Source organism: Mugil cephalus, chromosome 15, assembly GCF_022458985.1.
Source record: "Mugil cephalus isolate CIBA_MC_2020 chromosome 15, CIBA_Mcephalus_1.1, whole genome shotgun sequence".
Classification (NCBI taxonomy): Eukaryota; Metazoa; Chordata; class Actinopteri; order Mugiliformes; family Mugilidae; genus Mugil; species Mugil cephalus.
The window spans coordinates 21283891-21296355 of record NC_061784.1 but is presented as its reverse complement, the minus strand read 5'-3'; the positions used below and the strand labels follow the sequence as shown (position 1 = coordinate 21296355).

Here is a 12465-nt window from a genome sequence, read left to right as displayed (position 1 = left end):
CCTCATGCCATGGTCACGGTCAGACATAACCGCCGCAGCCACTATAAAGCAGAACTCCAATCAGCTGTTTTGAATATAAGCAGTTTTAGTTCGCCTTTGCCAAAATGTTTGCGCCAGCACACAGTAAATCTCCCCCTGGCAACAAGATCCATAAACCAGACTGTAACTCTGTCTAATTATTCTAATGTTATTTGTATGTAGATGTAGATTGTTGGTTTTTCGCTCTGCTGCTGTGAGGCGCTCGTGCTGTGAAGGGTGCTACATAAATAAAGCTTTACTTACTTAGTTACAGTTTATGATGCAAACAAAAAGGCGGCAGGTGTATTTACACTTGACTAGTGGGTTAAACTGGCATCCTCAAGCTGTTTTACATGAGCCGGGTAAGTGTCCTGACTTGCCTTTTTGCTGGGTGCATCATATAAAGAAAGAAGAAAAAAAAGGGGGGCAAAGCAAAATGAGGGTAATCAGATAAAGATGTTTGTGAAATGTGACTTCACCGAACAAAAGTACCACAACTGCTGTAACTCCTAAGTCATTTCTAGGAGCACGGACAATATAAGAAATCATATATTCTGTGTTTTTATCAAGATTATACTGGTCTGAGAAAATCAGTAATATCCCGCAGTTACGCTGAGGCACATGCGAACAGTTTCAGGTTTAAACTGTCTGAAATTAAAAGGTCAAATCTTGCTTTAAAATCATTTTGGACCATGTTTTGTTCTTTGAATCTGAATGATTTACAGGAAACATGTGTCTTCCCCTTAAAGGGCATCATCTTCTCCAAAAGAGGTCACATGATATATCGTAAAGAGTGTTTACCAATGCGCCACAGAAGAGTTCATCTCGACTTCTGAATGGTTTCGTGCTTGTTATCGTCTTAAATCAAGTCATGCATCACAGAATCGTCAACAAACACCTGGACAAACCTGAAAAAAAAAAAAAAATCTGCATACGCAATCATCATGCCAATGCATCCATGCTTGATTCCTGAAACTGTTTCTAAATGTTGTTTCCTGATTTTGAGCGCTGTCATCATGCATGGCAGTACTGTATAGTTGTGCAATGACACTATTTCCTCAAAATCTATGGGGATTGCTGGGGAACCCCAGATGGGGAAGGAGTTAAACTATTTACTATATTTCATAAATAATAAACCACGGGTCAACAGCCAGCAGCACTTCTCATTTGGTCATAAAGTTTTGGGGGATTTTTGTATTTTCTTTTTTTTTTATATATATATATAAAAATGCTGTATTCAGTTTAACTTCCATGTGACAATTGAAAATAATAATGATAATAGAGGTAATTCAAGTTTGGTGCTTTGCTCAAGGCGGTTTTAAAACTTGCAAACATCCCTGATCACTGCCATCTTCTTCTCTTCTTTGTAGTGATAATAAGCCCCACAGTCACTCATATTTTGAACAAGTTTCTTTATTTTATAAAAAAATACACAAAGACAAACAACTATATACATAAATTTTGAGCTTTCACCAGAAGTGTAATCCAGAGTAAAGGTATCAGTTTAATTAAATGTCTCTTATGCGTAACGGACAGAAAGAAAAAGTGATAACTATTTGACACTGTACATTAACTAACTCTCGAATGCGGATCGCACTCGTTCACATTCCATTCGCACCTTGCGTTATTTTCTCCCTACCTTATAATTGCTATGGGAATGTACGTAAATGCATCAGCTAAACTGACTTCTGTGCTAGTGCCACAAATGAAAAGAAACTGAGCACCACAATGCTTTGAACCAGCCAAAAACATCAAAACAGCATGCAAAAAGTCCTTTGACATGGCAGCGCACGTCATAATATTTTTTCTTCACATAAAGGGCGGTAGAGATGGGGGCAGCTTATTTACCACGGGTCCGGGTGGCGGGGCAGGATGGTGGGTGTTTTTTTTAAACTGAAGGCGGATGTGGGGACGGGAAGAGCTCTTTAAAAAGTCTTAAGTGCCGCAGCACTGTCCTGCTTTGGAGAGTCCTCAGTACAAGGGAGTGATCTGTGCACAAAAGCCTTTCCACACGTCGTCTGTTTCGTTTCTGTAGTCTGAGCACAAATTTGTGTAACGTGGCATTTCGTCTACTTCTCCGACTGCAAGACGAAAAAGAAAAACACAAAGTCAGCGATGTTGCAAAAGAACGCACATTAGGCCATATTAGTCAATTTGTGTAAATGAGGAATACTAGATGTCATTAGTATTCCACTAGTGGAGGGATTTGAGCATCTATCTGGGGACATTAACTAGCGACATTTACCTGAGGAAGAATCACTCCACTGGCTTTCTGGACTGGTGCATGCTTCATTGCACAGGAACCCCTTGTCAATTGAATTGCATGACATCCAGCTTGTCTCTTGCTCCAGTTGCTTGCATATCTGAAAGAGCAACAGTGGACTAAGTATTTTGTTTGACCAAATCAGACGGTATTTTGGGTATTTGTGCATGCCAAAATGGGCAGAGTAAGACAAACATGGGTATTCCTGTCAATGAAAATTGCATGCTAGTAAGATCTGGACCTGAAGCCCATGCTTACCTCAATAATGTCCTCGGATTCGTCGTAATCTGGGGGATCGCATGGAGGAGAGATGGAGAGAAAAGACAGAAATGAGTATGGTGCCGAGTTATTCATTTATCCGCTTGGACTTACTCACTATTTGCTAACTCAGAACTATTTAGGAGCTAATATTGGATTTGTGTTGCTTTCTTACCGGAAATGTTACGCTCAGGCGAAACTTCAAATTTGTGGTAGAAGAGGTCAGCCCCGACCTCGACTGAAAACGACCATTCGGGAACCTCGGGCTCGTGCATAAAAGAGAAGTCTGCAACAATGGCAAACAAAAGCATTAAGTACCCTCAGCGTAACGTAAGGACAGAGCATTTTGCGTCAATATGTTTCTTTAGCTTTGTTTGCTTTTGCTGCTCACCTTGCTGGTCTGAATGCACTGTGCTGTCGACTGTGTTTTCCTGAGTGGACTCCTCCCGTGGTGATTGATTAATAGGAGACTGAGTATTGCTGTAGTCAGAGTCTTCCTCCCTCTTGACATTTGTGTTCTGCAGACAAAATATTAATAAATCTGGTGAGATTAAGGCGGTAAAAGGTCGAAAATGTGCAACAGCATGTCTATTCTCTGCACAAATACTATTAAAACAGCACTATTTTATGACACCTTTGTGTATGCTAGATCAGAGCGGAGGTTGCATCATTTGAATAGCTCCCTGGCTATGTAAAACAAGTGACACTCCAACTGCAGAACCAAATATCCAGTATTTACCTTTTTGCTCGACCTTGCTTCCCTGACTTTGCTTCGTTTATCTGCGCGGAGGAGAGAAAAACACTTTGATCACTTGAGATCCACACACACAGCTTTCAGCACAACTATGAAACAATCAGACTTAATGAGTAAAGCAGAGGAAGGAAAACAAGCAGACAGCAAATGTTCGCTTCCTGTCAGTTCAGTTCTCACCTCTCGATTTAGAGGTGGTAGGCAGCATCCTGAAGACGCGCATGGCTTGGTGGCCTTTGTTGATGCTCTTGTCTTTCACCTCCTCAATGTCAGGCAAAGAGTTCATTGCACACCGGAAGTTGGCTTTCCATGTCTTTGGGTCGCAAGGTGTCTGGCCTTCAGAGTATTTCCCTGCAGAACGCATTTGCAAAGTTGTTATTTTTTTGTTTTATTCTTACATCAACTTTTGTTGTTGTTGCTGTTGTTGTTTTCAGTATTTGCTGGTGGTGGCTCACCTGTGTGGATGGCCCACTCCCTGAACAGACTTGCGTCCTTGTCCAGCTCCCAGCCGTGTCGGGCTGCGTGCTTCCAGGGAATTGAAAACATGGTCTTTTCCTGTAGTGAATGGAAAAAATATTGAGTTGGAATCAGGGTGGGTTCACAGGTATCACGAAATAAAACCAAACGTGGGAGCAATTTGACATTCAGCTCATGGACTGGCACAGACTCAGTAACTACACAAGAAAAATCACACAAGCCAAACTTTTTTTTTTTTTTTTTTTTTTAACTTTAAAGAGTTAGGGAAGGGATTATTAACTTCTATTTAACATGTCTGACAAATATCCTTCATGCAGATCATGAGTTTGAAGTTCCAAAAGCAGTTTGGTTTAAGTTGCAAAAAGTTTTGCTGAAATTGGGACTGTCTGTTAAAATCCATCCCAAATGCTACTTCAAACGAGCTGCATGCAAACATATGGCTACTAACTATTCATTGGTCTGCAAGTTGTTGGAGAGCTTTCTCACCTTGTCCACCCAGGTCAGGCCCTCGATGGACTGGGACTCGATCATCTTCTCCAGCCACGGCCTCATCCTCATCCTTGAAATTGGCATCTTCGCCCTAAACATGCAGCAAAAGAGGGAGTTTAGATAAACGAGGAGTTCTTCTTGTGAGACGTGGTACTAGGTGGTAGTAAGAGTAAATGAACATCCCACATCTGCCTCTGATAAGAATTAGATTTACTACATCCTACTCGCAGCGGAGGAGGTTTGGGGGAGTGTAGCACGGGGGAGGGGGGCGTTTACGCGTAAGTTTATGGAGGGCACAGATAAAAAGCCTGATGAGTTTTTTTTTTTTTTTTTAATGTTGGTTTTACCGCCAGTATTACATCAAGTGCATATCAAGTGCATTGGTTCTCATTTTTTTTTTTTTTTTTTTTTTATCTATTACATGAAAATCTATAAATATTATTGCGCCAAAAGCTCCCCAGCGCGCGGGGAGCGAACTGCACACCTCTCCTCCTGCACTGTTGCCATGCCTTTCAATGTGTTACTTCTTTCTCTCTTGTCAGTGAATAAGAGACATACTCCACGCAAGGTTAGAAAGAATTACACAAAAGGAATCACTGGACAAGTTCAAAACAAATCAAACGTTTAGTGCTTTCTTTTACCCATATGTCTCTAAACGCCATGCGTCGTTTCTTAAAGATTTACAGTATGTATTTATTTTAAAACACACCAGTGTAATGCAATATAAACACGAGAACGTGCATGCGAGAAAACGTCCCTTAAATGCTTTTAGAAGAGGTGATAAATTAATATCAAGCCACTTACAGAGTTTGCTTGGTCTTTCAGAAGAAGAAGAGAAAAATGCAGGAAGATAGTCCGATTGGTCGGGATTTGATCCAGATAAGCTTCTCTTGGTCTTGTAGTTATCCACTAGAGATTCTGTCTTGATCTGAAGTGGGCACTGACTCCTTCTGTGCGTTGTGTCTGTCTTTTATACACAGCAGTGGGTTTTCCCCGGCAGGGCAAAGGAAGATACGCTCAAGAAGCGTTGCGCATGCGCCGTCGCCGAAGCCTCACCGAGGCAGTGGACCGGTTTCCGAGAAATCACGCTGATGAGAGCAAGAGGGAAGTTAATAACAACACAGGTTTGATCACGGCGGCGCGCTGCACGTAGACGACACCACCGGTGACCTGGCCCCGCGCGCATCCACATATACGATGCACACGTTGCAGTTGACCCGCTTTCTGCAAAAGTTTATTATTTGCAGGCGACGTCTCGCAGTGCGAATTAGGATCCATTACGATATTTATACACGAATTAATGTTTTATTTGTGCTCATAGTGGCATAGACGAGAGCAATAATCTCAATCACATTGACACTGGCGATCAAACAGCCGACCCCTCAATTTGTGCAAAAGTTTTCTTTATTAAAATAAAGATATGCATTTCACTTCTAATCACTAATCACAGACGCGTATGCGCGTGCGTGTCCATTGCCGACTTGCTTGCCAAAATTCGCCCCACACAGCCTGGCATGACAAACATGCGCATGGGACCAGCCCTTTAGTATAAACAGCAACCGGCCTGAGAAGTGGGGCATTTACAAGAAATGGTGTAGTATTTTTCATCCTCCACTGGGGGCAGCGCTGTCCCAGGCTTCCTCGCCGCGTGGATGTGAGTCGGTGCAGTCGCGGTGAGGCAGAGGGGAGAAGAAGCGGCGGTGAATTGTGCGGGGAGTTACCGGTTTGTGCGCTCGGTCGGGAAGACTGCAGAGGGTTTGCGCTGCCGCTTGCATCTGTGGCAACAAGCGCCAAAGACAAAGTAACGCGCGCACAAATCTGCAAAAGGGGGCAAAATAAAAGTTGAATGGCACAACGAATGCGTGTTATTTAATCGCGCATGCTGAATCTCAGCTCTCAGGTTCACGCTGCGCATAGTATCGAGACCCGCAGGTCACGTTTGGGTTGTTCGAGCGCGGGGAATTTGGGAAACCCCACGCCGGCTTTGTCGCATCACCCGGTTCTGTCCATCTAGGGGCTTCCCACGTGTGCGCGCTCTTGTGAGACGCGGCGCGAGTGCGCGCCCCCTCGGGAAGGGAATGGCAGGGAGTTTTCACCGGCAGTCAGCCTGTGGGATTTCCCAGTAAACATGGATTCGAAGGGGAAAATCATCCCGAGTTTCCCACTTACATAATTATTTATTTTTTAATGCCTACACCTGTCAAACAGTTCTGCAGCTTGGAGGGAAATATGTGAATTATAGGAATTCACTCCCGGTAGCTGTGGCAAGAAATATTTCAATTTAGAATAATACTTCAACTAAAATATTTTAATCATGACATAGAAACCACGTTTCAAGATGATATAAAACTTTTTTCTTTCTTCCTTTTTTTAATTTTTTTAATTTTTTATTATTGTGCATATGACAATAAACATGTTGAATCTTGACCCTTTGCTTATTCCTGGTCAGGGAAATTCACTGTGAGACAGCAAACGTACAATAAGAGCTATAGAGCTGACAAAGAAAATAAGGAAATATATATAAAGTCATTCATTATATTGTCTGGTGTACACGGGTGTACACTTGATGTATTCATCCATGCACCTGTTTGTGCCTGTGCATTAAATATGGATGTGTGCAGAGAGGATTGTTTGTGGAGCGTGCTCCAGCATTCTCATTTTAATATAGTTAAACCTGTAAAAAATACCTTACATCACCAGCCTAATCCTGAAATACAGCCACTTCAATCAAACATTGGTGACTGATTAGGGTTCATTGCCCTTACTGGAATCTACATCTGATGTGTTTTTACAACCGCGCTTACAACCGCCCCTCTGCAATTTATTGCAATGTGTTTTTGCACTCGTAGTGAGTCTGATTATTAAGGCCACCTGCAAGGCTAAAACAGTAATTTGAGGCTTTGGCATGAGACAAGCCGCTTGAGCATCCAATCCCCCCCCTCGGACCATCTGCTTTGACAGCTCACTGACATTGGATAAAGTCAAAGCTCTCATTAGTGGGCCACGCTGCAGCCTCACACGGGTGGGATGGCACGGACTGATTTTTTAGGGGGACACTTTATTTGGCGTCAGTTGTTCTGCGAATTACGACGCAGCTGCATTGCATCTCAGCTATTTCCATCGCTATGTTTGCAGCGTAGCACTTGTCGCATAATTGGTTTTCCATTTGTGCACATGACAACCTCAGCTGGTCGTACTATGATTTTAAGTTAACTGCTGCCTCGCTGCTGTTTCAAGCCTTTCTTATTTTTTCACACTAAGCTAGAAACTAGTATCATGTTAAACTCTCTCAAAAATGGGGAAAAAAAGAAAGAAAACTTGCTTTTCACTAGAACGTGTAGGTGAGACTTTATTTGGGGTTAAGTCCTGCACTCCTTCATAGTCTACATTTTAATTCTTTGACATTTTAACCTCTGACTTGGATGACACATGGAAACTGAGAAGATATTTGTATGAAACAGAAAGTTTTTGGTAATAGAGGAGGCATGAGAGGATTGTGAGGGGGCTGAGAGTGCTGCACTTATATAACAGCAGGCTCAAACACATGCTGGATTTTAACCGACGTGAGTAAGTGGGATGACTTTTTATGAAAGACTTCAGCCCTCTGGCTGATCACCCTCACACACCCACACAAGCTGCACTTCCTGCTCTGGTTTCAGACAAACTGGCCTGCCAAGTTCAGCATTTTACTGAACACTCTCACAGAATTTAGCTCCCCCATCAGGCCCATCAAAGTACTGTTTGTTTATGAGAGCTGCTGCAACATACCACCATGTGTAAGTTTATCAAGATCAGACGGGTTTTGTCTGAGACTGAACAGACCATAAAATATTTTCTAACCACTTAGCTGGAGTGCATGCATTTTATTTTGTTAGCATTGGTTGAAATATCCCCTGATACAAACAGGGGGTACTTGGGGGTATTTTTATTTATTTATTTATTTATTTTAGATGTTCCTGTTCAGTTGCAGAGTTTAGTGCAGTGGTTCCCACAGTTGATGTTGAGGGGTTTTGTAATGAATACAATGCAGAAGTGAAAAAGGTCTGTGACACATATTTAGATGAATAGTATTCCTTTTTTTTCTTTTTTTTACTGTACTGAATTCCTACTTTTATACATTTTCATTATTGTCTTTAATGCAAAAATGTGTTTTTAAAGAGAGACTATGATTATCAGATCTGTTAATTATTCAAATATTTATTAGTCCACCCTAAAAACTCTACTTTGACCTTTGTGAGTGCTACTGAGGAACTAAATGATCTTAATCTGCTCCTGTGGCATGCTTCAATGTCGTGCATTACACTTTTTTTTTGACATATCTTTCTGTGTGGTTGTTTGGTTTTGCACATTTGAATGCATGTGTTTTGTCGTCTTATGACAGAACCAAAGAATTAAACTAAAACAACTGGATTAAATTAGGAGAATGCAGCAGGAGTGGGCGGTGCTAAAAGCTAAAGAAAGGCCGCACCTGTTTTTATGTCCCCACTTTCACCGTATGTTATTTACCTGCCACCTTTGCCCCACTCTGCGGTGGTTCCCTGTAGCCTCTTCCTGTAATATAAATTAGACTTCATACGAGATGCAGGTCCATGTTAAGCCATAAGATAAACAGATAAACTGCATTAGAGCATTAGTTTAGATTAGATTGCCCTGTGTAAACGGGCCTCATTCGATTTGGCACGTTAAAAGGAATTACATTAGCTCTCTGGGTTGGTGCTGTAATTTTAAGATGTGGTGAATGATTAAAAGGAGAGCAGTAAAACACTGAGCCCTTTCTGTGGAACGGTTACTGGGTCAAAGTGCATTTCATGGAGTGCATCATGTAAAACATCCTTAAACTTGTGGCAAGATAAGGAAATTGGAGACAGGGCGATTTTATTTATTTTTTGTAGTTGAAACCATTTAACCACAAAGATCAATATCAACTTTTTTTTTTTTTTTTATCTTAATATCTTTGCTCCCATGTGCTTCAGCTGCGTAATCCTCTTGTTTCAAGTTTTCTTGAATGGACAGACACAGCAGCAACCTATGTTTAATGTAAGGAAATGAGATGCTGATGGGAGGAATACTCCGTCTCGTCTTTAAACCATGAAAACTGAAGGATTTTTAGATTAACCATACATAGCATTATGACTTACAGCAACAAATCCATCATCACATCCTTGTTTTTTCAGAATCAGAATCTCTTTTTTTGGCCAGATGTTAAATGTACACAGGAATTTTACCTGGTGTAACAGCTATTAACTCATAACATTAAATAAAAGATAACTTAGCGAGAACAAAAGAAAATATATATAATATATAGATATACAGTTTTTCAATGAACAAACACAACAATGAGCGATCATTTGACACTGAAACATCAAAGATTCTCCTTTTCTGTAGACAGACAGATGCAGTTATGAAACCGTGTGACCTGAAAGACGTTTAAATTTCCACTCCGCTTACAATCACCTATTTTTCAATGACTTTCCGTTCTGCTTCATCTGCTTCTCAGCAATTAACTCCAAACATAGTTGTGCTTAAATACGGCTTGGTGAAATGACAGTTTTTTTCTTTTACTGAACAAACACTATAACGTGTCATATTTTATATACAAATAGGGTATTTTTGACATTTAAACATGAGGAATTTACTATTTCTGACCATCACGTGAGAGGGAGTGTATATGGAGAAAGTCTTAATCCCTGTTTAGTTTTTTTTTAATCCTATTTGACTCTTAAGATCAACCACAGCCTCCCACGTCTATGACATAATAAAAATGAAAACAGTCTCAAGAGACAGTCTTGTCTCTTTTTAGCTTGTGGTGGACATTTCTGTTGGAAAATAAGGAAAACACACACAGAAATCATTGTTTGTTTAATCCATCCTCTGCACATGGGCTCACAGTCACAGACAGAGCATCGAGCATCGAGAGTGGAAAATAATAATAATAATAATAATAACACATTTTATTTGTGAGAGCATTTTAGGTCAATGTTTAAGAACAAAATATACAACGCAATAAAAATAAAAGCCCTAAAAGAACAAGAATACAACGGAACATATGACATTTACCTCAGTATATGGAAATTTTCCATTCAAGGGCTAGAAAATAGTTTACTTTGGCAGACCCTTTTCTAATTTTGTGTACTTTGGTCCCATTGCAAAATAAACAAACTAAAGGGTCTGTTTTAGTGCCCCCACCTAAACCGAATCACTCTTCTTGTGCCCTGCCAGCAGATAACTGGTGAGTAGATTAAAATTTACAAACTGAGCTGAGATAAAAAAAGAAAAAAGAAGAATTTCACATTCCATAATTTGATTGTGTCACTTTTTTTCATCCTCAATTAATGAACAGATCTTTGTTTAGTTTTTTTTTATTATTTAACCTGTGAGATGGTTGTTTGTTGCCCTGTGTGTGTGTGTGTGTGTGTGTGTGTGTTTCTGTGTTTCTGTGCAACAGGATGAAAGAGGAACAGGAAGGGCACAGCTACAACTGACAGATTAGCCTACTGGTCCTTAGGAGTGACAAGGTCAGTCGCATAGTGCAACACAACAAGACATCTAACACTTCTGTGATTCTGTGTTAAACAAACTCACACATGACCCGAGCAAAGGGGAAATAACGGTAAAGACAAAGGTGATGTGATCACATGCAAATGTGCCTGAAACGATTATTCAGACTGTAATTCTTATTTATTCTCCTATCTCTGATCATCTTCTCTGTTGACTCACCCTCTGTCTCCTCTTCAGCCTTTCTCAAGGTTACTTTAGTTCATTGGGCGTGTCCTACTGCACCACGTGATCGTGATGCAAAGTTACTCCGTGTCGCGGCTGTGCTCAGCTGCAGGGGGTGGCGTGATGTACCAAATATTGTGTAATAAATCGATGCTTAAAATAAATATATTTATACTATATATATATGTTATAATACCCAGGTAGCTTTGCGCCACTGCAGTCTGGCACATTCACACGTTTCATGCACGAATGTACTGACAGTATCATCGCATTTGGATCCGGAAAACAAAAAATGCATTTCACAATAAATACTTAATCAATTGATGAACTAGGTCGGTAATTGACAGCAAATAACCTTAATTGGCTCTTCCGTCCGACGAGAACCTGAAACACAGCCCGGGTGTCTGCCATTGCGCAGCAGCCAAGTAGGTGAAGGTGGAAAAATCCACCAGGAAGGATGCTTCAATAGTCTGTCGGGGTCTGTTTTTTCAGCCAACACGTGTCGTTTTTTCAGGCGAAATCTTCACAGTGAAACCTGCTGGTCATCTTCATCCCCTGCACAGCTCCCCCACCGTGGTCTGTCTCAAATATATTGTCGTCCCCCCCCTCCCCTCCCGCACCCCCCTCCTTAATCTCCCAGATTGTCGGCGACTTGCTGCAGTCGATGCTGCAGTTTTGAGCCGCTCCTGCACCGGGACAGCTGACTCAATGAGAAAGACATGCTCGCATTCGTTTTGGTCTCTGGGTCGCTCTGGATTATATTAGGTGAGTTTTGAACGGCTCTTTCTATTTTTCCGTTTGTCTTTATGATTTAGCGCGGCTGTGCCGGAGTCAATGGCGATGCACATGTCAGGCGGGGGCTGGGGCGCATCGTGGTTCATTCATTACCGGCTTTTTTTTTCTCTCTCTCAAAGACAGAATTATCTGCCATTTTTTTTATGAAAGCTTCACATTAATGCCGATCAGTTGCCGCACTTGGCACATTGCCTGCATCATAATGACGCCGGTGACATTATTTCATTTTACCCAGACTACACGTGTGATAAACGCCGTGCAAGCCTTAATATATCAATGTAGCCACGCCGATACTTAAATTTTCTGCTCCAAAGCTCCTGCAATATCAGGGCTAACGCTGAAGAATGCTTTCAGGTCGGCGTTAGCTATCTGTAAGCAGGTAGGAGTTAAGTGCAGAAGCTACCATGCGACTGCAAGATCCGTGCGGTCGTTATAGTAATAAATACCTTAATATTTCGTGTCTACGTTTGCAATTTGCATTGGGAATCAACCTATTGGCTAAAGTATCGTTCTCATTGTGAACAAAACCGGATCAAAGGTGTGCGTTTTAGGCCGGCCAGCTGCTAAGGTCGTGTGACATTGTGCGTAAAAACCGGACACACGTCATTTAAAGCCCCTATTAGCTTTCATCCCTCAACAGCCTGTTTACCCAGACCGTGCTGACCTGCAGTTTGTTACCACCTGAACAAGGCTG

General features: G+C 41.4%; 2 protein-coding genes across 4 annotated transcripts in view; one reads left to right on the top strand and one right to left on the bottom strand.

The window, feature by feature from the left end:
- Positions 1–1410: 1410 nt before the first annotated feature.
- irf1b (interferon regulatory factor 1b) lies at positions 1411–5226 on the bottom strand. 2 transcript variants are annotated; one of them, XM_047607817.1, is made up of 10 exons: positions 5061–5226; positions 4254–4347; positions 3746–3845; positions 3471–3641; positions 3279–3319; positions 2931–3057; positions 2715–2825; positions 2540–2568; positions 2264–2381; positions 1411–2099 (listed from the first exon to the last, which is right to left on the bottom strand). In XM_047607817.1, the coding sequence occupies exons 2-10, from the start codon at positions 4338–4340 to the stop codon at positions 1990–1992; spliced, it is 894 nt and encodes a 297-aa protein (XP_047463773.1). In that variant the 5' UTR covers positions 4341–4347; positions 5061–5226; the 3' UTR covers positions 1411–1989. The 2 variants fall into 2 exon arrangements, with proteins under 2 accessions (XP_047463773.1, XP_047463774.1); XM_047607818.1 differs by lacking the exon at positions 2264–2381.
- A 5474-nt stretch (positions 5227–10700) lies between these two features.
- acsl6 (acyl-CoA synthetase long chain family member 6) overlaps positions 10701–12465 on the top strand; it is a 35345-nt gene continuing 33580 nt past the window's right edge. The window contains exons 1-2 of one of the 2 annotated variants that reach the window (XM_047607813.1): positions 10701–10771; positions 11617–11741. In XM_047607813.1, the coding sequence (XP_047463769.1) occupies positions 11696–11741 (46 nt within the window). In that variant the 5' untranslated portion in view covers positions 10701–10771; positions 11617–11695. Of the gene's footprint in view, positions 10772–10799; positions 11742–12465 lie in introns of those variants that run through there. The other variant, XM_047607812.1, reaches the window with a different exon arrangement.